General features: G+C 32.9%; 1 protein-coding gene across 1 annotated transcript in view; it reads left to right on the plus strand.

Moving 5' to 3' along the window:
• The window catches only part of LOC134694557 (uncharacterized), a 32,243-nt gene extending 9,863 nt beyond the window's left edge, over positions 1-22,380 (plus strand). Inside the window, exons 2-4 of the mRNA XM_063555571.1 lie at positions 4,585-4,786; positions 13,908-14,605; positions 16,171-22,380. Coding sequence (XP_063411641.1) covers positions 4,585-4,786; positions 13,908-14,605; positions 16,171-21,405 — 6,135 coding nt within the window. The 3' untranslated portion in view covers positions 21,406-22,380. The remainder of the gene's footprint in view (positions 1-4,584; positions 4,787-13,907; positions 14,606-16,170) is intronic.
• Positions 22,381-24,880: the final 2,500 nt, after the last annotated feature.

Genomic DNA, 24,880 nt, shown 5'->3' on the forward strand with positions numbered 1-24,880 from the left:
GATTTGACACACAGCTAGAGTCTGTGATTCTCTCTTCAGGCAGAGAAAGCATCATTTCTATATACCCAGTAATGATTGAATAAATTCTCATTGATAATTTCATTACATAAATCAAGTAAATAACAAATACCATTTTTTATCAGTTAAATGGTATTACTATGATTATGATTATGATTATGATTCAAGGACCCAATTGGGAGACATTGCAACATTTCTACAATTATACATGTTACAGTTAAGAGACATGTCAACTTGAAGATCATCTAAGTACAGGTGCCACTAGCAGAGCAGGATCTTCTTACCCTTTCAGCATCTTTAGAGCAGGATTTGCTTACCCATTCAAAGCTGGATTTAATTGAATAACTCTCTTAGGGGAAAATCTGTTGACCCTTTTAGAATAGCATCTGTTTACCCTTTTAGAGCAGGATTTGCTTACCCTTTCAGAGGAAGATTGTTCACCATTTCAAAGGAGTATTTGTTTGTTCTGTCAGTTTTTGATGATTTGTAATATTGAATGTATATAGTAATACTGACAATATATTCTAGGTTTATAAGAGAATTTGTATTGGGAGCAGTGTTTTTGGTTAATTGACTATATCTTTTGATCAGACATCCCATGTTTACTTTACTATGTTAATTAATTGTAATGAGAAACAGAAATCATGGCATGGGGAAATTTTATGCTTCATTGCACAAAACACATGGCTTAGAGATTATCTCTACCTGGATAGAGAATATATATCTCTACCTGCTGAACAAATCCAAGATAATCTGTAAGAGTGCAATGATAAGGGTTGTTAAATTGATCTTTAAGATCTATGGGAGGTTTATAAGTTATCAGACAAAAAGTGCAAAATATATCATTGAAAACAGGTCAGTTGTTTACACTGTACAAGGAAAGGGAAAGTGGTAATTTACTATAGGATTGATTTATTTGATTTGCATATGGAAATATTTTCATGAAAACTGGTGTTCTGGTCTGTTTAAGAAATTTACTAAGGATCAATTATTTGATTTGCATGTGAATATGTTTCCAAGAAAACTTGTGTTCTAGGCTTTTTGAGCTGATTTGAGGTAGAGGAAAACAATATATACACAAAAGTTATGTATAGTGTAATTATTTTGATGCAAACTGGATGTTCTAAACTGTGTTGATTGAATCTCTGGAATTTTAGCAAAAATATATTTAATAAAGAATTGGTGTTAAGATTTCTAGATTTGAATATTCAATTAAATGGTAGACATCAAATGAAATTATATCTCAGTGAAGAACATTCATAAATAATCTGATATCAAATGCTGGGATCATACCACCAAAACTGAGTGTTATTTTTAACATATGGAGTTTAGGAATTAGTTAAGGTTAGTTTTTAAATCATAAATACATTTGTTATTGATATGTACATGGCTAAATAAACTGTTGAGGTCCATGAAAATGTTTTAACATTAATTTAGTTTGGGGCGATTTTTTTTGTTTAAAAAGGGGGGTAGTTTATAGGGGTTTGTGTCTTTATAGCTGTGCATGATTATGCTCATTGTTGAAGGCTGTAAGGTAGCCTATAGTTGTTTATTTCTGTGTAATTGGTCTATTGTGAAATCCCAACATCCCGAAAAAGGTCCTGCCCCCTGCCCCTCCATAAAATAGAAAATTTGAAAATTTGAAATTCTGGTGGCTTATATTACAAGCATTTATACAAGATATCTTTATTGCAGAAAGGGCAAGCATATAGAATAATAGGTACCATAGTTTTGTTTTTGATACTGCTGATCAGACTATATATCATGTGGAATAAAGGGTTCGTCTAGATATTCCACATGATATAGTCAGTATCAAAAACAAAACTACCTATTTTTCTGTTTATCCGTAATTATGACGCCACACAATGTATTGCCTAATATTTTCAGTGATACAGCCAGTACGTTGATACTCGAATATATAAGGCAGTAATATCAAAGGGAAAATATATGAACTACCTATAAATATAGATCGAAGCCTAATTGTTAAGGGTATATATATCATCTGATTCAATCATTTGTACATTTCTACTTCATTTTGAAAACATGACCTCAATCTTGTCCTGGTTTCAAAACGAATCATGCTTTTTATGGTTTTCTTTTACAAGTTATGATGGAGACTGTTGTCTCATTGGCACTCATACCACATCTTCTTATATATCTATTTTGGTTTTACCAAGCCTCTTACTCAGAAAATATATATTTTAGCTGCATGAAACTTTAACTGATAGAAGTAGAGATAAATACCTGTTTACTTTTGTATTTGGAAGTTAGCCTGAAAATCTCCTGTGATTCATACAGAATTTGTAATACTGACAGCTGATGCATTTTATAGAATTACAGATATGTATAAAAAGAAAACTGCACCAGAAGAGAATAATTCAACTTGTTGATATCATCCCTTCAGTAAATTTTAGGAAGCCATCATAAGTTTGTTGACCTTTATGGAATATATCCGTTTTAGTATTATTTCTTATTTTGTAACTACAGTCCTGTTCTCTTTTCATGCATGTGACCTTTCATGAGCAACACAACAGGTGCTTACCCTTCCAGAGCCCCTGAGATCATCCCCAGTTTTTGGTGGGATTGGTGTTGTTATTTATTTTTCTATGTTGTGTTTTAGGTACTATTATTTGTTTGTTGTCTTTTTCTTTTTTAGCCATGACTTTGTCAGTTTATTTTCATTTTGTAAGTTTGAATGTCCCTCTAGCATCATTTAATTGCCTCTCTTGATTAACTTCTGATTCCCTCTGTTCATAATTAATCATAGACTGGTGACTTAAGTCAGCCACCTACAGTAATTTATGTCTGTCTATTTATCTATATCTGCACATATATATGTGGTAAGTTAAGATTATAAGAACCAATATTAATATATAAATTATTGTAGGCTCATGTCTATATCTATAAAAGAAAAGTTAACTTTTGGATATTTGAGAAAATAGGGGGGGGGGAGAAAATCAATCAGTCACATTAATATGTTTAATGTTTCAAATAAGATTTTCATTTTGTTGAATGGGTAACACAATACAATTGTAACTTAGTACACAAAATTAACTTTAATTTTAATTTTTTTTGCATTTTTCTGTATTATATATATAAGACTAAAAATATGCTACATATTTAACTTGTATATGCTATTTACTATCAATTCCTAGTTAATTATCAACAGTGGTCATTTATTGATTATTTCTATTTGGCTGTGGATAGTAAATTTTGATTTTTTTTGGGAAAATAGGGGGAGGGCAAAAAAGTTATGTTCTGCCCTAAGGTATCTATGATATTGAGAGAATCTTCTTTTTTACCAATTAATGAATTACATGCACATCTCTGGTGTTTCTTACTTCCTTGTTTCATGTGAAAACTACAATTTCAGGTGTTAATTAGTTGTTGAAATAAAAAACCAGACAGGAAATATAGTGTTATGTTTAGTGTATATGTAACTTCAGAATTTATTCTGTGTAGCGTTAGAATTTGGTACTGCATGAAGTTATAAAACTCCCTACAAATTATGGAAGTTATAATTCCCCCCCCCCCCAAAAAAAATAAGGCCTGTAGTTTATGATATGACCTTTCTTAACAGACATAACCCTAACCCATAAACAAAGATTATTCTCATGTGCACCATGATAATACAAATGTATTGTCATTTAAAATATTTCAAAAGTAGTGGGTAGATACAATCATACTCAACTTTAACAGTGCTTTTTTTTCAAGCAAAATTCATATGAACCCCTCAAACCCCCCACCCCCCAAATCCCTTGCTATAAGTGTGGGATAAGAGTGAGTGTGAATTTAGAAATCAATATATTTATTGATTATTGAGATATTGGAAGAATGAACCAAAATGCAAGATTTAAGTATTGCGATTTCAGAAAAAAACCTGCATACATATACTCCATTATCAGAATGCCAATGTGCCATCTAGTGCCATAGCCTTGGTCAATGTGCCTTGTAGCACCTTAGGCTGTGTAATCACAGGCACTTGTCTCAAAAAAAATATTTCCCATATACCTTAATATAACACAAGGTACTTTAACTAAATTTTTGAATAATGACACCCAGTCCCAAATTCCCGTTATTTTTTTTATTTCTCGGTTGTCAAATCTACTTAAACTTAATATGCCGTAAATCTAAATTGATTTATCTACACAATGGTATATATGACACAACTATCATTGTTGTTGGGATCATTAGAAGCAGGACTCAGAAGTCAGTCAGTCTGGCTAAAAATAAATGTGGGAAATTTTATTAAGGTATATAGGAAATTTTTTTTTGAGACAAGTGCCTGTGTGTGTAATTTTGGCATCCTGAAATGTAGTCTTTGTCAGTGTGCCATCCACTGCCTTAGGCTGAGTCAATGTGCTGTTTAGCAATGTATGTTATAATTATTGCAAAATTTAAAAAGTCATATTATATTCTAGGGGAAATCTGTCAGACCTAACAAATAAACGTTGACATTGTTATATATGGTCTGGTCAGTTAACATTTTAAGTTTCAGATAACATGGATAATGGGTGGTCACTAATGATATATAAAACTAAATTTAAAGCTTTTTTTCTTTTTCAGAGTGCTGATGAGAAACTTAAAAGTCTAGGCTCTAAACATCACCATGGTAACAAGACATCAGGACAGCAGATAAGGGGATCAAAATCTAGCCTAGCATCAAATACAGAGTCTATAAACCAACAACAAACTCAGACAAACAAAACACAGCCACCGCCAACACCAACACCCTCCATAGAATCTTCTCAACTAGAAACTGTAGCAGGTCAGATTCACCTTATATCTACTTAGATACATAAAATTGAGAATGGAAATGGGGAATGTGTCAAAGAGACAACAACCCGACCATAGAAGAAACAACAGCAGAAGGTCACCAACAGGTCTCCAATGCAGCGAGAAATTCCCGCACCCAAAGGCGTCCTTCAGCTGTCCCCTAAACAAATATATACTAGTTCAGTGATAATGAATGCCATACTAATTTCCAAATTGTACACAAGAAACCAAAATTGAAATAATACAAGACTAACAAAGGCCAGAGGCTCCTGACTTGGGACAGGCGCAAAAATGCAGCGGGGTTAAACATGTTTGTGAGATCTCAACCCTCCCCCTATACCTCTAGCCAATGTAGAAAAGTAAATGCATATGTTTAGATAGCTTTAGAGTTAACATGTTATATTACATAGATATTGTTCAAAATTGTAAATTAAAATTGCGGACAGAAATAAGAAAGTGTCAAAGAGCTGAAAACAGCTACCAATTGGTCTTACATTACTGGTGGAAGACTTCATCTGGCTGTAAAACAAACGTGTGTCCTATATATATGTAATAGATCATCATAAATGGACATCACTAAACTCCGAAACAAATAGATAAACCAAAGTTAAATAACATACAAGACTAACAAACACCAGAGGCTCATAACTTGGGACAGGCACAAATTATGATGCAGGGTTAAACATGTTTTTTGAGATGTCAACAGTTCCCCTATACCTCTAGCCAATGTAGAATAAACAAACATGCAACAGTGCACACATATTTTACACTTTTCATGTTGTCAGTTACGATTTAGATTTCAACATTTGCATTTTACTATAAAAATAACAATGAGGCGAGACATATCTCTGGGTCAACAGTTTATTTACACGTAATGACCTTGCAAGACATCATGGGTAGTCAACGAAGGTCCTCAGTGGCGGATCCAGAAATTTTCATAAGTGGGGGCCGGGCCCACTGACTGACCTAAGAGGGGGCCCGCTCCAGTCACGCTTCAGTGATTCCCTATATAAGCAACCAATTTTTTTCCCAAAAAGGGGGGGGCGGGCCCCCTGCCCCCCCCCCCCCTAAATCCGCCTCTGGTCATTTAACCAAATTTGTTGTCAAAACCAACCTCACATCTTCTTATGTCAAGAGTTTTGCTTTATAATTTTGATTTTAAATTATGAGTTGAACAAGTAAAATTAGAATGTATGCCAAAAGTATCAGTCTGTATCCTGCCAAGTACAGAACTATTCTAAGATGTTTTGTTTTTATCATGTAGATAGATTTGCAATCTCAGTATGGAATCTTGCTGCATTCTCTATAAAACACTGTATTATCTACATCTATGTAACTTGTTTACTTCTTCATCTACAAGTTATCAGGGGCTTTGATGATTGAGGGATCTATTTTCCTTCATTTTACATGTTAAATATACACTAGCTGGTAACACTGCCAACATGTGACAGGTATAGGGTGTGTTATATTTGTACATGTTAAATATACACTAGCTGGTAACACTGCCAACATGTGACAAGTAAAGGGTGTGTTATATTTGTACATGTTAAATATACACTAGCTCGTAACACTGCCAACATGTGACAAGTATAGGGTGTGTAATATTTGTACATGTTAAATATACACTAGCTGGTAACACTGCTAACATGTGACAAGTAAAGGGTGTGTAATATTTGTACATATTAAATATACACTAACTGGTAACACTGCCAACATGTGACAAGTATAGGGTGTGTAATATTTATACACAGAGGTGTTATACTATTTTGCATATATATCAGATAATAGGAAAAGAAAGGTTAATTAATGATGATTAAGATAAGACAACAATACCAAGAAAATATTAAAATTAGTTTTGAAAAACATTAGTCATTGAATGCTTTTGGTATTTTTGAATTTCTATGTCAGAGCCGTACTAAGCACACAAAAGAACTAACAAAAATACAAAAGAAAGTTAACAGATGAGTATGTTTGATTGCCAGTGAGACAGCTCTCCACCAGAGACCAAATGACCTATTTGAGTAAACAACTAAACTACAGGTCACTTTATGGCCTTCAACAATGAGCAAAAGCCATTGTCTATTATAAACACAGATTGCATTGATATTATACAATGAACTAACATTTGTCTGCAAAATTAGACCAGCTTAATCTCAATGAAGATACAGTATTGGTACCAGTTTTTATGAAGAAAACAAGAAGATGTGATATGATTGCCAATTAGACAACTCTTCACAAGACATCAAATGACATATAAATTAGGCACCAAAGGTCACTGTACGGAGAGTGAGTGATGTCCCTTTATGGCTAAGGCTTAGTGAGATACCGTTCCAGAAAAAATATAATTTTCTTAAAGTTAAACTACAGATGGAACCAGAAATTGAGGCATTAGTTAAAAAGATGTCAAAAGATCGTTTTAAACGTCTTATGGAAGACATGCAAGGTATGCAAGAAGAGTTGTTAGACCCCGAGGTAGACATTTCAAATCAAAACAAAACAAATATGGCGTCCTATTCTGATGTACTGTCAAATACAAACACCAACACAAACCAAAACAAAACAGTTGGGGCTGATTATACTACAGATGAATCACATGATCCAAGTGACTATATAAAACCCATATTTCTGACAGATACCGATGTATTTGGTTCTGTTAAACCACCGAGACCCCTATGGCTTACGAACATAGAAATATACAACGCCATTGATACAAAAATTCCAGCTGAACGGATAAAAGGTATTCAGAGAATCCGTGATATGTGGCGCATTTACATGGATAACGAGGAGGACAAACTGTCTCTGTTAGTGACAGGAATGAACTTGCGTGGCAGACAAGTTCCCCTGCACTCTCAAAATCCCCGAAATCCAGGCAATTTACAACCAGATACCATCAGAATTATAGTGAAAAGTGTGCCGATTTCAGCTGATGATGGTCAAATACATAGAGCCCTTACATTACAAGGTTGTGACATACAGAGTCTTAATAGAAAACGGTTAAGGGTAAAAGGCAAAATCACCAACTGTCAAACTGGAGACAGAATTATTATTAGTAAGTTGTTAGACAAACCTATAGCTAGAAGTTTACAAATAGGCAAATATATGGCCATAGTAATGCATAGTGGGCAACCTGAATTTGAAAACAGAGGCTCTTACAGTGATGGCAATACAAAACCATGCTATAAATGCTTGCAAGTGGGTCATTTTGTGTATGACTGCCCAAATGATTGGGTGTGTAGAAAATGCAAATTACCAGGCCACAAAATGATGGATTGTCCTAATGCATTCCAAGTAGTAAGCAACAAAGAAGAACAAAAAGTGACCACAGATGAATCTGTTACAGTAGATGATTCTCAGTCAACTGAACAGACTGAGAAACTAAACCCAAAAACAAATGTGGCAAACAAACCAAAAGGTAGAAATACAAAAACAACAGACACTAGTTCAAACAATGCAAATAAGACAAATTCAGCAAAACCAGGAAAGGTTAAGGCTAGTATGAATGAGACAAGTTCAAGCAATTCTGACAAAGCACAATCATATATAGACAAATTTATGAACACACCGCAAAGTCAACGCAGGAATCTGTCTCAGCATCATACCCCACCTACACCCCCAGAGAACTTACATGACAGAACTACTGGTAGTAATGGCCCCAAGAAGGCCAAAGCTTAATAATTGTAGTCATATAGACAATGTAAAATATTTTAATGTAAATATTATAGTACAATGATCTTTTATCTATATACATGTATAATATAAACCAAAAAAAAATTAAAATTAATACTAAAAAAAGTTTTCAGCTCTTTATAAGAGTTAACTTCAATGTTTTGATGTTGTTGATTGTGAAGTTGACTATTGGTCATAAATGCAACTCATGTGCATGTTTTTATAAATGCAAACTCAAAACCTTTATTCTATTTAAGGCTTTGCTAAGCTATAACAAAAGATATATAAAGTGTGAGATGTATATGTCAAAAAGAAATATATTACCAACTATTTTTGATTTCAATGAAGTATCTCATGAAATGCATGTATGCACGATGTGCATTATTGCTTTAATATTATTTACAACTATTGTGTTTACTGTTGGTCAATCGCTGAAAAAAATCGAACAGCGAATATTTATTTATATAATTATCATACTACTAGTAAGTGGGTTTTTATCTGCGCTATTTTTAGCGCAAGTATACACATGCTGTGTGCTATTAATAGTAAATGAACGATTGTTGACATTAAGTAGAACACTGAATACAATATTAATATTCAATTTTTCACTGTTTAGAATGTATAAATACTTACCTCAATGTCAGCGTATTCATCCATACAGATTATACTGTATTTGTAGTTCAATAAAATATATTTTTGAAGCATATTTGAATGTTGCGGTACATGTAATAAATCCACGATATGCACTATTGAATATTCCTTTGAATTTCCTAATAGATACATGTACAAGTAAAATATCTTGCGAACAGTTTACTTTTTTAGTAAGCATAGCCAACACAATTTTAAAAGCAAACGATGTAGTTGACATACGTTATTATCCTAAATTTGTTTATATTCTCCATTTCACTTTTTCAAATAAAAGTATGCACACACATAATGTGAATAAGACACGCATATCAACCAGATATATCCATTCAAGTAGTCATTGTAAGGCTGTAACAAATCACACGTGGATGTTGATTATTTCAGTGTCAATTTTATTGTCTATTGATTTTTACAAAACAAGGTCAAATCAGGCCGGTAAATTAAATGCCGTATTCACAGGTAGCGTGTTTTATTTGCTACCTGTAATTTTAGGTAGCTTGATGAATTGTACTTTTTATGTTTATAGAAGTAGAGTGATATGCATTGTTGATTTCTATATGATTGTTATAAACATGTGTTTTAATTGTATTGTTTGCAGGCAAGGACAGTTTTGTGAGGAAGTAATAAAATTATATGAAAATATACTTTGAAATGGCATCTAAATTTCTAATAAACTTGAGTAGTTTAAATGTAAATGGTACTAAAAATAAAGTTAAAAGAGACAGAGTAATTGAATGGATTAAATGTCAAAATACTTCTATCTGTTTTCTACAAGAAACTCATTTTAATGAAAACATAGAAACGGAAATAAGAAATAATTCAGATTTTGATATATTTTGCAGTCACGGAACGACCTCTAGTAGGGGTGTGGCTATTCTCATTAAAAAGTCACTGAATTATAAGTTGATAAATAAACATAACGATGTAGATGGACGATTAATTCTTTTAAATGTAGAAATTGATGAAAGCGTTTTTACACTAATGTGTATATATGCACCTAATTGTAAAAGTAATAGAAATATATTTTTCAAAAAAGTAAATAATACATTAAAAGAACAAGGGATAGGAATTACGATAATGGGGGGAGATTTCAATGATACGATGAAAGCGATAGACAGGAAAAATGCTCGTCCAGAGGTAAAAAATATCCAATCAGTAAATAGTTTAAAATCTTTAATAAAAACAAATAATTTAACAGACCTTTGGAGATATTCAAATAAAAATAAACAACAATATACTTGGCGAAGAAAAGATAAATCACAGGCAAGTAGGATTGATATGATTCTGATAGGTTCAGATTTCATACCACTAGTAGAATGTTGTAAGATTAAACCTGCAGTTATTGATTCTACGGATCATCAAAGTGTTTTTATGAAGTTTAGAACAGGTGCATCAGAAAAGGGTAGGGGGTACTGGAAAATAAATAATTCTATATTAGAAGATAATGACTACATACAATTAGTTAATCAAGAAATGGAAAGCTGCTTTATGGGTAATCGTAATTTAAAAAACCTTGGTTTAGCATGGGATGTATTTAAAATAAAGATAAGGGAGGCAACTATAGCTTATTGTAAATCTAAAGCAAAATTTAAAAGAGAAAACTTACGAACTCTTGAAAAAAAATTAGAAAGAAAATTGAAAATAAGAGATGAACAAGAATCTGAGAATAACGTTTTAGATAAAGATATTGAAGAACTTGAAAATAATATTGCCAAAATTTATGAACAAAAGGCTAAAGGTGCTCAAATAAGATCACGAGAGAAATGGGTTGAATTTGGGGAAAAAAATAACTCGTACTTTTTAGGTTTAGAAAAACAGAGACAGGTAAAAAAGTCAATCAATAAATTAAAAGGGGAAAATGGTGAGATTTTAACGGATCAAAGTGATATACTTAGTAATATTAGAGAATACTATAAAAAGTTATATTCGACGCAAAACCCTGATAAAACATCAAGCGACAAATATATATTTGAGACAAAACTCGATAAAGAAATGGATAAAAATGATAAATCAATTTGCGAAGGGGATATTACAGTAGAAGAATGCTCAGATGCTATTTATAAAATGAAACTTAATAAATCCCCTGGATTAGACGGTTTAACCGTTGAATTTTATAGAAAATTTTGGGATAACTTAAAGTTCATAGTAGTAAACATTCTTAATATTGGATACAAAGATCAAACACTTACATATTCACAGCGTACAAGTGTATTAACGCTATTATTTAAAAAAGGTGATCCATTGTCACTAGATAATTACCGTCCTATTTCTCTTTTAAATATTGACATGAAACTTCTATCGTACGCTCTAGCACAACGATTGAAAAAAATCTTACCAAAACTGATTAAAGAAGATCAGACTGGATATGTTAAAAATAGATTTATTGGTTTTAATCTTAGACAGATACAAGATATTATAGATTTTACTGATTTATACAAAATTGAGGGGGCTATAGTCTTTGTTGATTTTTCTAAAGCATTTGACTCTCTAGAATGGAATTTTATGTTTTCAGTTTTAAAACATTTTGGATTTAACGAATCTTTTATAAGATGGGTTAAGACTTTATATAGTGATATTCAAACATGTGTAATGAATAATGGTTGGATATCTGAGGTCTTTAAAAACACAAGAGGTATACGTCAAGGGTGTCCTTTATCTGCATTATTATTTGTTTTATCTGTGGAAATTATGGCTTCCAGATTAAGAAGCAATACTGATTTTAAAGGTATCAGAGTCAAATTAGATTGCAAAAATCATACTATAAAAATTTCGCAACTGGCAGATGATACTACTTTATTTTGTTGTTCTAAATATGATGTTCAAGTAGCTATGAATGAAATTGAAATTTTTGGTTCTTATTCAGGGCTGAAATTAAACAGAAACAAAACAGAGGGGTTATGGGTAGGAAAACTTAAATCTTGTAAAGACAAAATTGAGGGAATCAACTGGAGCAATGGACCAGTTAAGACTCTTGGCATTTACTTTGGGCATTGTACGGAGGAATGTGATAAACTAAATTGGGAAAATAAGATTGAAAAGATGAATAAATTATTCTATTCTTGGCAAAAAAGAAATCTTACTATTTTTGGAAAAATTTTGATAATTAAAACATTAATTGTGCCCATTTTTACTTTTGTGGGATCTGCTTGCAGAGTTCCAGAGAAATTTTTAAAAGAAATAGAAAAAAGTTGTTTTAAATTTATTTGGGATAATAAACCAGATAAAGTAAAAAGAAATTCAATTATTAGTCCATATGAAAAGGGGGGTTTGAATATGATAGATATCAGAAGTTATTTCACCGCTCTAAAAGCTATGTGGGTAAAAAGATTAGTAAATGATTGTGAAGGAAGTTGGACAATTATACCTCAACACTATTTTTATAATTTTGGGTCAAACTGGTTAGTGTTTCAAACAAACAGTGGGGATAAGACAGACGAAAGCATTGAAAATATCCCAGAATTTTATAAAGATATTATTAAATGTTGGAAATTAACTGGTGGAGGTCTAACAAAAAAACCAGAAACATTTACAGATATAAGAAAACAAATATTATGGAACAATAAATTTATTAAATTTGAAAATAAAGCTATATTTTTAAAATATTGGATTAAAAGCGATCTTATTTATGTAAATGATATCATAGATGAAAAAGGTTGTATTTCTCAAGACATAATTTTAAATAAACTAAAAAATAAGTCAAACTGGATGGCTGAAATTAATTTAGTTAAGAAATCTATACCAAAAGACTGGGCAGCAATATTAAAATCGGAAAATTCTATAAAAAGTATTGTTAATATAAAAAGAAACCAATTTATATTGGATGGTTTACCTATAAAATTAGAAGCATTAACAAATAAACTTGTATATAAGTCTCTGATAAATAAAAAAATTGAACCAGCTATTGGACCCAAAAAATGGCTGCGTATATTTGATATAGATGATGTGTTATATCAAAATTATCTATATAAATTTTTATTCAAATATTTAAAAGAAAATAAACTTAAAATTTTTAGATGGAAATTACTACAACATATTCTACCTACAAAGAAACTTTTATGCAGGTGGAAAATTGTAAACAATAGTTCTTGTAATTTTTGTACACAAGAAGAAGATTATGATCACTTCTTTATACTGTGTCCGTATTTAAAACTTTTTTGGAATAAAATAAATGAAGTTTTAAATAACAGTAAAATAACTTTTAAGGTAAAACTAAGACACTTAGTATTTGGATATAAAACTTCTGAAGAAGAATATTTTGACTTAAACTATTTTTTAACAATTGTAGGCTTTTCAATTTATAAAGCCTACTACATATCTGATCAAAAGACAAAAAATGTCAATGTTTACTCAATTTTTCGCAATGAGTTCAATAGAAGAGTATGTTTGAAGGTTAAAAGTAATGTTTTAGCAACTATTAGAAAACATATTATGTGATTAATTGATATTATCTAATATATATATCTAATATGATGTAAAAAATGTAATATGTATTTTGCAACTAATCACTACCCTGAGTGATTAGTGGATTGTAACAGGGAACATCAGGAGGAGCTTGGACTCTTGAATGATATTGTAACAAGCCAATATTTGAAATAAATATTTATTTATGTTGTTAAAAAAAAAAAAAGGTCACTGTACAACCTTCAACAATTAGTAAAATCAACTATAAAAAACCCTGACATGACATTAATCTAAAACAAGTCAATGAGAAACTAACAGATGGGTTTATGTACAAAATGCATGAATGAAAAACAAATTATGATATACAGCAACATAATGCGTATATTTTTCTGATTTTTCAGATATCCACCGTTCGGAGCCATCTTTAAATGAGTCTGTAAATATTACAGGAACAGACACTCCTGATGATGTCAACATGGCCGACAGACGACCTCAGAGGGCAGGTCGTAACGATAATAAAAACCAGGTGACACAGGACGCTAAGAGGCGGTCCAGAAGTGAGGGTAGATCAAAGGGACGCAACTCTAGCAATAAAAAAGATGGAAACAGTACAAAGGGAAGGAGTGGAAGTTATAGCAAGGAACCAGTTGATCAGCAGAGCAGACATTCATTGTACATGTACAATGAGCCTCAATCTGATGAAGGGGGTTTCCCAGACATTAAAACCAGTTCAAGCGATTCGGAAGAAACACTTCAGAAAAAATGGATAAGAAATCCTAATATGGTTAAACAGGCTGGCAAAAAGGAAAAAAGAAAATCACTAGGAAATAATTTAGAAAATGGGTATCATGGAAGACCAAATTACCTTGACCTTCAGGGAAATAAGGAAAATGTTGATCGGGGCTCGCAAAAGGATAAATTTAAAAGATTGGAAGAAATGAGGAATAAACGGGTTGACCTTATGGTGACCTCAGATGAAGAACTAAATTCCCCAGAATTCAGGATTTCCAGATTACGTCAGCGAGCTTTACAAGGAGCTAAATTATCATCAAAACTGCCCGAGAGACTGGATGAATTTGATTTACAAAAAATACATTTGGTGGGTAGGACTTTATACATAAGAATTTACAATATTGATTTTGCTGGTATTCATTGCTGAAGGTTAAATAGAATTTATAGCATGAATTCAGTAAGATGTGGGGTATGTGTTAATGAGACAGCAATCTAACAACATCATAAAACTAAAGTCACTAATGGTAAAATAGATATATGTATAAATATGAAGATGTTTAAAATTGTAGATGAGACAACTCTTCACCAGACTAAATGACCTAGATTTAAATAACTAAATACATGTAGATCATTGTATATAAGCCTTCAGCAACAATTATAAATCATAAGCTGTGATACAATTCAAATCACAAAGACAACCATCTGATTTAAACTTAAAAGTAAATTGATAGACATAGGCTAATCCGGGGGGAGCCACTAGGGCCAGCCCCCCCCCCCTTTTCGTAGGAAAAATTTGGTTGATTACATAGGGAATCATTGAAGCATGACTGGAGCCCCCCCCTTAGGAAAAGTTCTAGATCCGCCACTGATAGACAGCAACCAACAAGAACCAACTTAATTACAATTTCACTTTTAACTTCTGAGGTTTATTTTTTGCCGTCTTACTGACAATTAGGAGAGCAAGTTTAAAGTATTGCTGTAAGGGAGATAACTGCAGGTTTTTTTAAACTCTTAAAAACAGCAGAAATGTAATTTCCCTTATATAAAAGATACCAAAGCAAGAGTTTAAATTAAAAAAAAAATGTCAATGGGTCATTCGGTTGGAAATTTAAATTCGTTGTCTTGCTGAATTCTATATACAAGCCTATATAAAATGTGGTATTTGTTGAACATTTAAATTCGTCGTTCTCCTGTACCCACGAAATCCACGAAAATTGGTATCCAACGAATAATAATGAATCCACAGTATCACCACTATTTTATATATTTGAATTCTGCTCTTTTCAAAATCCTGCTGCACCACAAATATGATTTTCACCATCTGTAAACTATACAGAAGTATCTGAAAACTGGATTGATAACTAAAAACATGATATGCAAATTCATATATACAATATGAACAAATGGAGATGAAGATAAAATGATACAGCAACCAATCAAAACAAAGAAACAGAGTAGACATCTGTAAAAGTGAAATATAAAAAAGAAGATGTGGTATGATTGCCAATAAGACAACTTGTCAAAAGAGAACAAATGACAGAAATTAATAACTATAGGTCAGCATATGTCCTTCAACAATGAGCAAACCCCATACCACATAGTTAGCTGTAGAAGGCCCCAAATGACAAATGTTAAACAATTCGAATAAGAAAAATTAAAAAATAAAACTCAAAGGCCCTTAGTTGGAACAGTAAAATATTATAACATTCTTTTCTGTATATCTTATGGGGCAATCATTACTGTTTGATATGGTAAACCCTATAACTACTTTCAAAGTGTATATTTTCCTGATTTAGATGCATTAATATTTAGTATTGGCTTAATAAGCGCAACAAACCATCTTGTCCATTGTCAATTTTTTAAGAAAATAAGCTCCATGCAAATATTTTTAAGTTTATAGACACTTTTCTTTAATATTTATTTATTTTGTAGGAAAGGCTTGCAGCCGACATTCATCAAAACAAAGAAAATGAATCTTCATCCACGTCTGAACAAATTACATTAAGACCTATTGGTCCAGGTCAGGGCAGTTTTTCATCACAGTACATACAAGGCAATGTAAATAAACATCCAGCTGACACTAGATTCACTCAGGATCACCATAGTAACCAAAATATCAACATTCAGACTTCAAATAAAGTGGGTCAAGGACAAGGACCATATCGGAAAATACCGAAACAGGAAACAAATTTTTCTAATTATAATCCGCAACCGACCGATGTAAATTACTACCAAGGAAAGCCGCAGCCAATGACTTATTATCAAGGGAAACCAAACCAAGGACCTAATGGTGAATTCACATGGAATTTCCAAAATAATAATTTACAACAAAGTGGTTACTATGGAAACCAGGATAATAATAGTAATGTGAAATCTAATTTTAATGATTCTAAGCCATATCAAGAAATTCCTGTAAAAAAGTTGATTGAGAAAGGGAGAACTAAACGTAAATCTCACAGTGACGATTCACTGGATGAGTTGATTGAGTCAAACATTCAGTATCTGGAAAGTGAAATGGAGAGTGGGAAATTAAAGAAAATTTCTGCCAGTCAACCAAGAATGTTTCCAACACAACAAAGTGATATTTATAACAAGGTCGAAAAGCGAAGGTCAACCTCTTTAGACAGTACAAAGGCCCCACGAGAAAGTGCTTTTCAAAATGAAGTCAAATTACGACTACAAATACCTTCATCTAAAGAACAGCAGTCTGATACTCATAGCATACAGTCCAGTCAGTATGACAGGTTATCTTATAGTACGTCAGAGTCAAGTACACCGCCGTCTGCTTACACCTTACCGCCAAGTCAGGAATATATATTTCAAAATAGTGTACCGAAAGTCGAAAGGAAATTCCAATCTGCTTCTCATAGTCCTTATCTTCCAAGAAGATCAACAGCCGAACTTTCAAATGATATGTCGAAATCTGATAGTCAGTTAAATTGGGGAGAATCTGGGATGAATTATGCAAATACATTCAGAACACCCAACTATTTCCCTGAACAGAACCCAAATTATTATCAATCACAAAAGTTTCCGCACTCAAATCAAATTCCTAATATAATGAGCCTCTCAGCGTCAGCTGTGGAGGGGGGAATGTTCTCAGATGTGGACTACGATATTGAAGTGACAGATCGAATTAAAAAGTGGGAAAAATTTATGAAAAAGAAAAGTACTCCTCCGACATCGACTGAATCTAAATCACCTGTTCCCTTGACAACCATTATGGAATCAGAAGGAGGAATTCCTGATTCTTGGAAACCGCAAGCGCCCCCTAGTGTTGTATCTTCAATATCTGTTACAGTAACAAAATCTGTGGCTCATCAACCACAGCCACAGAGACAGACAGCCACAGCCCCCGTACAAATGGAACCTAAAGTACAGTCGGCAGAAACTAATGCTCATCGTTTGTTTAGGGTTGTCCAACAACCAAAAATAGAACAAGAAAATATGAGGACAACTTATGAACCTGTAAATATTCAAAAAAGAGCAAAAGTGATCCGAAGGTCAAGTTCAAAAGAGTCAGATGGAGACAAAGGTCAAGGTGATGTCATTGAAGAGAATACAACAAAAGTTTGGCCACCTACTCCAAAGAATATGGAGGTGGAAGAAGTGAAACAATCTCGTTTGTCTAGGTTCGAGGAGGAGTTGTCAGAATTACAGGAAATTAAAAGTGAATCAGTGAGGGATCTCCGTAGAAAGTTTAATTCTGACGCTAGTGGTAACGAGAGTACTGACGTTACAGAGAATACAACTCCACTCATATCTACACCGTTACGACAAAGAAGACAGTATAAATTCATGGGAAATACTGCTTCAAATATAGACATTCAAAATCCTGTACATGTCGAAAAAGTATCCTCTATAAAAATACAGAAATCTCAATCATTACCGAGGACAAATATTCACAGTTCATCACAAACTGGTACAAACTCTGAGGTCTGGTCTCCTAAGCTCGAGAGTGGACAGGGACCAGTCAGTATAGAACGTGTTAAAGCTAGAACCTTACAAACTATACCGTTCCATGAAGATCCGTTCTGGAAACAGATAGAGCAAATGACAAGCTTTGATGATCTGATCGCTGCTCAGAATGTAGATGGTACAGAAACATTTGTTGTAAGGAATAGTCAAGCTTTCCAGTTTCCTGTACAAGAGTTGTCTCAATTTGACAGATCACAAGAGTTCTCTCCCCCTGACAGATCACAAGAGTTGTCTCCACCTGTTAGTCAAATCCGATCATGCACATCTTATGCTCCAACAATTGTAACTTCTACTCGACCTGTTCAAACATCATCTACAACCTTTCAACCGAAACCGAAAGTCTTTCATACTCCAACGATTCAGCCACTCAAATTAGCTGTGGCTGCTAAAAGTAGTATTGAGGCTCTAGACGAGGTACTGGATGATATACGATCTTCTTTACAGAAGAAAACACCAGCACCACAGAGAAATCAGGCTGTAGATAGCTCAGCTTCTTCATCCTCTATCCAATCGCCAAATGTGCCAAAAAATATTGTTAGAAATATTCCAATTGAAAAAATGAAGCAAAATAATATTCAAACAAATACTGGTAAGAATGTCAGTCAGAAATATTTTGATCAACAGAGAAATTTAATGGCAGCTCAGCAACAAAAGCAGACGAACAATCCTCAACAAAATGTTCAGTGGATTTACCCAACTTATCAACAAGTGGCTCATTCTCAAATGAAAACTCAGCCTCATACAGGTCAACAAGGGATAAATCAAATGCACCATAATTCTCAAATACCAAACCAGGTGCACCCTAATTCCCAGATACCTAATCAGGTGCACCCAAGTTTGCAGATACAAAGTCAGGTGCACCAAACTTCACAGGTACCAAATCAGATGCACAGAAGTTCACAGATTCCAAATCAGGTGCATCAGATACCATTTACTCAGAATCCATCACATCCAAATTGGAAAGGGCAAAATGTATATCAGACATCAAATCAACAGAATCCAAATATTAACCAATCAAATCAATTTAATCAAAATATTAACCAATCAAATCAAAATATGACGTTCTATCAAAATAATCAACAAATTCCAATTAATCCAGATATAACACAATTTCCTTATATAATTAATGGAAATTATCAGCTAGATCCATCAGTATTGAGTGAGAGGCTAATGAACACAGGGTTGGCATTCGACCAACAATCAGAAACTGATGATACTCTAAGTCAGAAATCTGTTGCGTCAAGTTTTGCTGAAACTGAAAAACAATTCAACCAATCAATAGAAGATTTACAAAACTTGGCGCGGGATGTGGAAGATAAGTTGTCACAGATTAAATGTAAAATTGTGGATGCGGACGAAAATAGATTGGATTCCATTTTATCTGCACTCAGGAAATTTGCGCCAACAGAACCTGTAAAAACTCCCCCTAATATCCATACTAAAGAAGAACAAGACCGACAAAGGGCCAAGTTAAATGAGGCGTTGACAGAACTTGATAGGATATATTATGGTCTACATCTGGACGATCCTAAACTATCGGAACCGACAATGGACTCTATGAGTCACAGTCAGACTTTACCTTCCCATAGACAACATATACCCCCTGCACAGATACGTAGGAATAAATCAGATTCGGGATTTGGACATTTTCAAGAAGACTCTGCAGCACAAATTGATCATCAAACGCAGAGAGAATTTGATGACATCACAAAGTCATTTCAGACATTGTTAGACGAAGTTTCGAAAGATGAGACGCCATCTAAACCTTCCCAGCATGCTGCAGAGATTGAAACCACAATTGAGTCCTTTCTTGATGAATTTCGTAAAAATTCTGATAACACGGCTGATAAAAACATCAGTCAAAAGTTTGAGAGTAAATTGAAGGATGCTAAAAAGGCTACAAAGCCAAACACATGTCGTGATGTTCAAAAGTCTGAAGTGTTTACTGTAAGTTCAGGCTCTTTTTCGGCGTTAGTTGGTGTCAAAAATAAAAAGAATGAAAACAACCAACAAAAAACAAACTTTAGAAATACACAAACAAACACTGTTTCAAATTATCGTGGGCCTGTCACAGTAAAATCTAAGACTGCTACAGATTTTGCTCAGAAATCAAAACCTGCTTCTGGATTTAAGCAGAAATTGAAAACAAAATCAAATTCTGAGCCAAAAGTTGTTAGTAGTACAGCAAATATTAAGTTAGTAAGTCCACAAAGGGAGATAAAAGTTATTAAGACAAGTGGCAGTGAGTCAGAGGATGTGTCTGATAGTCATATTGTACGTAAAGCTAAACGTAATGTCAATCTCGCACACAGGAAGTCGATGCCAGCGTGTATGATCCAACGTACAGTAGAAACACAAACACTTGAACCTTCGTCACCTCCTGTGGCAGTCCTTCGTAAAAACTTTCAGTCAAAAGATCGACAATCGAGAGAAGGTTCTGAATCAAGTGAGAGCTCTGCAGAGTCGAGAAGAGCTCGTAGAAAGACAATAACAAAAGGAATTGCTCTACTCATGGAGTTCTTCAGTTCTAGTGAAGATGAACGAAGAGAAAAGTCTAAATTGGATCACTCAACTAGTGCTCCTGACTTACGTTACGTTGGTTGTGAAAAAATGACAAAATCTACAAGTGACAATGATAAATTTAAAAGTAAAGGTAAACATAGTAAGCAAAAACATGGAACAAAAACAAAAAATAGGTCGTCGTATATAAAGTTTGATAATGTTGATGATAAAATTGATGACTTTTATGTAACTTCAACAACATCTGATGATAATGTGCAATCAACACATGGATCAAAACCTCCAAAGCATCCGAAACGTAAACAGTCCGCCACAAGTCCGGACAAAGTTGAGGAAGATAAAATAGTTAAAAATGCAGAGGAAGAAAACTCGTCAAATGTAGAACGTTTTAATCAAACGGATTGTGTCATTCGGAGAAAAAAACGTGAAGACAGTGAGGAACAAGAAAGACCTCACAGTTTTCATGAACTACTCGCAGCATTTGAAACAAATCCTTTAAAAATGAAGAAATTAAGGAAATGTTCCTCTGCAGAAGCCATGCTGCAAGATACTACGCCCATTAATAAAATATTTTCATCTGATCCAGATTTAAGAAAGGACTCTGAATTCAATAGTGGTGAATCTGCTGGTGTGAAAATGGAACAGGAAGTAAAGGATACTGCTGTATGATAATTAAAGCATTCTGGGTAATATATTTGAAATCATGCAAAACAGTGCTGTGATTGGTTAAAAGCGTTTTTAAAAATTGATATTTGTTTTTAGCTTTTTTTGTAATAGTTTACTCACCTTAAAAATATCTATAATTCTTTAGATTTGTATATGGTTAATAATTCTGTTATCAGGCTTTAATTGAAAAATTGTGTTTCCCCTCCCCAACCTCTTTTACTTTGAAGTTGACCAGGCAAACAGGAAATACTTTTTTTTTCTTTACAAAATATATTGCAATAGGGGAGGTAACTTTGAAAATCTTAATTTTATCCTCCATCCCAGTAATTCAGTACAACTTTTTTTTTAAACCAAGCCATGTGGAGGGGAAGCAATCTAAATTTATATTTTAGCCTCGTGTGCTCAAACAGTATACCTTAGTAGAGGTGTTTGTAAGGTTAAGGGATTGAGGTTAAAAAATAAGATTTTCAAAGTTATCTCCCTTATTGCAATACATTTTATGGACTTTGAAAACCGGTTGAGATTGATTCATAATAAGAATTGATTTAAAATAACAAGAAATTGAAAGAAAAAAAAATGATTGTTTCAAAGTATATCAAAATCTCCAAATTGAGTCACTAACTTTTTTTCTTAATTTCCATCTTTGATTAATATCAAGTGTTTCTGATTTGTAAAAATTGACTGATGTTATTTTTATTTATGTAAACCACAAAACACAAACTTCTAACAGTTTTGAGGTTTGCTATCTTTTAAGATGCCTATCCTTTATCAAATTTTGGAATTACTATAAAGACCTCTGAAAAGGAATTTCAAAAATCATGCTAAAAGAATGAATCAGCCACTTTTTTTTTTAATTTCTATCTTTGATATCATTGCATAATTTTGTTTATCAGATCTGTAGAAATAGACTGATATTATATTTATTTTTATTCTGTGATTAATATTCTAAGGTGATATATTGGTGCTATCATATTCTGTATAAATTTCCTTAGCTTTTTACACTTTTTTTTAATTCATTTATTAGTTTATAGATAACAATGTACTTTAGAATAACATGTATTTTAAGGATCTGTCTAGTTTATTGATTACATGTTCAAAAATAGTTGTGCCAAATTTTTATTTTAATTTATCATGTTTATACTGAGATTTGTGATTGCTGTGTCAAAAAAATGTTGGAGTTGTCTTCCTTTGTACAATACTTTGATATAAACATGCAGCAAGTCTATGTACAACCCAATTTAGTTTAGATTTTCAATTAAATTATAATTTATGTTTAAAGGTCTACAGTGCAGGCTTTATATATTTAACACATATTAGATGGGTGCATGTTTGTTGGCCAGTGGCATACCTGCCAACATTTCAAAATACCAATGGGGGCTCTATGTGCAAGATGGCTCTCATAATCCTGCTAAACCTGCCTACAAATTTAGTTAAATGTTCTTCATTTGCTTCCTAATACTTTTACAATCCTACACCCATAAATGTTTTGTTAAATTGTGGTCTAAATTGCACTTTCAAAATATCTATTTTTTTAGCCTCCATGTGCTCATAGTCATTTATAAGGAATTGATCTACCATTGTTATTATTTTCAACATGGTAAACTTTTTTTAAGTGTTTTTTTCCTTTATTTCTTTTATTTGATTTTTTTTCTTTATCAGTTTTGGAATTTTCCAGAGTTATCCCCCATTGCAAAGTTGCATTAGAATTTATTATTATTTGAAAAGTAAGTTTTAATTGAAATATGGTTGTATTACACAAGTGAATTATTTCCCACTAAACATCGGGCAATCATTCATCAATCAACATTTGAGCTGCATTGGATAGACATCAACCTTATGCAAATGGATAACAAAACATCAGTTTAACCTATTTTGGGAGTTGAAAAATCTCAATGCAAAGTCTGTACCTGTTTGTAATTTTAAGTCGATATATTAGAACCCTACAAAATAAACAAAGGTATCTTGTACTTTGTATTTGAATGCCCTACATATGTATATGTGTACATGGATGAGGTAGATTTCTATCCAACACAGCTTATATGCATCTTTAGTGAAAATTACAAAAGTAAATTCTGATTAATTATAAACCATGCCATGTTTCATTGAATAATGATGTCTTCTTTACATTATAAATTTCATTTGCTGCTGTAGGGATGTTTCTTTTGTGTTAGAGTGTGAGAAGTTAAATCTTTAAACTTTTTTTAGTCCGTCCATAAAAATTATTTTTTTCATTTACAATCAGGTGCACCAAACTTTAACTGAATGTTCCTTAGGGTATCTAGTTTATAAATTGTATCCGAAGTTTTGATCTATCAACAAACATGGTCGCCATTGCTAAAAATAGATCATAGGGGTCAAATGCAGTTTTTGGCTTATAACTCAAAAACAAAAGCATTTAGAGCAAATCTGACATGGGGTAATATTGTTTATCAGGTCAAGATCTATCTGGCCTGAAATTTTCAGATGAATCAGACAACCCGTTGTTGGGTTGCTGCCCCTGAATTGGTAATTTTAAGGAAATTTTGCTGTTTTTAGTTATTATCCTGAATATTATTATAGATAGAGATAAACTGTAAACAGCAATAATGTTCAGCAAAGTAAGATTTACAAATAAGTCAACATGACCGAAATGGTCAATTGACCCCTTTAGGAGTTGTTGCCCTTTATAGTCAATTTTAACCATTTTTGGTAAATCTTAGTAATCTTTTACAAAAATCTTCTCCTTTGAAACTACTGGGCCAAATACTTCCAAACTTAAACTGAATGTTCCTTAGGGTATCTAGTTTATAAATTGTATCCGAAGTTTTGATCTATCAACAAACATGGTCGCCATTGCTAAAAATAGAACATAGGGGTCAAATGCAGTTTTTGTCGAGCCTTCAACTTTAGTCGAAAAAGCGAGACTAAGCGATCCTACATTCCGTCGGCGTCGTCGTCGGCGTCAACAAATATTCACTCTGTGGTTAAAGTTTTTGAAATTTTAATAACTTTCTCCAACTATCCTGGGTTTGTACCAAACTTGGACAGAAGCTTGTTTATGATCATAAGATAGTATCCAGAAGTAATTTTTTTTTGGCTTTTGAAGAAAATAGGACTATCCAAAGAACATTTAATTAAATTGAAAAGCCAAAATAATCATTGATGAGAGATTTAACCAAAAGAATTAAGGTGAGCGATTCAGGCTCTTGAGAGCCTCTTGTTTCTTTAAAATCTTCTTATCTGATCAATGGGTTGGAGATCAGTTTCTTGTATGTTCTTCCATTATTTGTGGAGCACCACCAATACGGACTTAGAAGCAGATATCTACTAAAAAAACATAAACATATTTACCGAAAAAAAACCAAAGTTTGTCAGCTTCGTCTGTCAAATGTATTCTGTGAATTCTGTGATTTTTGTCCAAATAGATGAACTACCATATCCACAGAGCTAAACATACGGTAGATAGAAGTTAGACTGGAGTTTTTGTAGTAAAACACGG

The sequence above is a fragment of the Mytilus trossulus genome, chromosome 13, assembly GCF_036588685.1.
Source record: "Mytilus trossulus isolate FHL-02 chromosome 13, PNRI_Mtr1.1.1.hap1, whole genome shotgun sequence".
NCBI lineage: Eukaryota > Metazoa > Mollusca > Bivalvia > Mytilida > Mytilidae > Mytilus > Mytilus trossulus.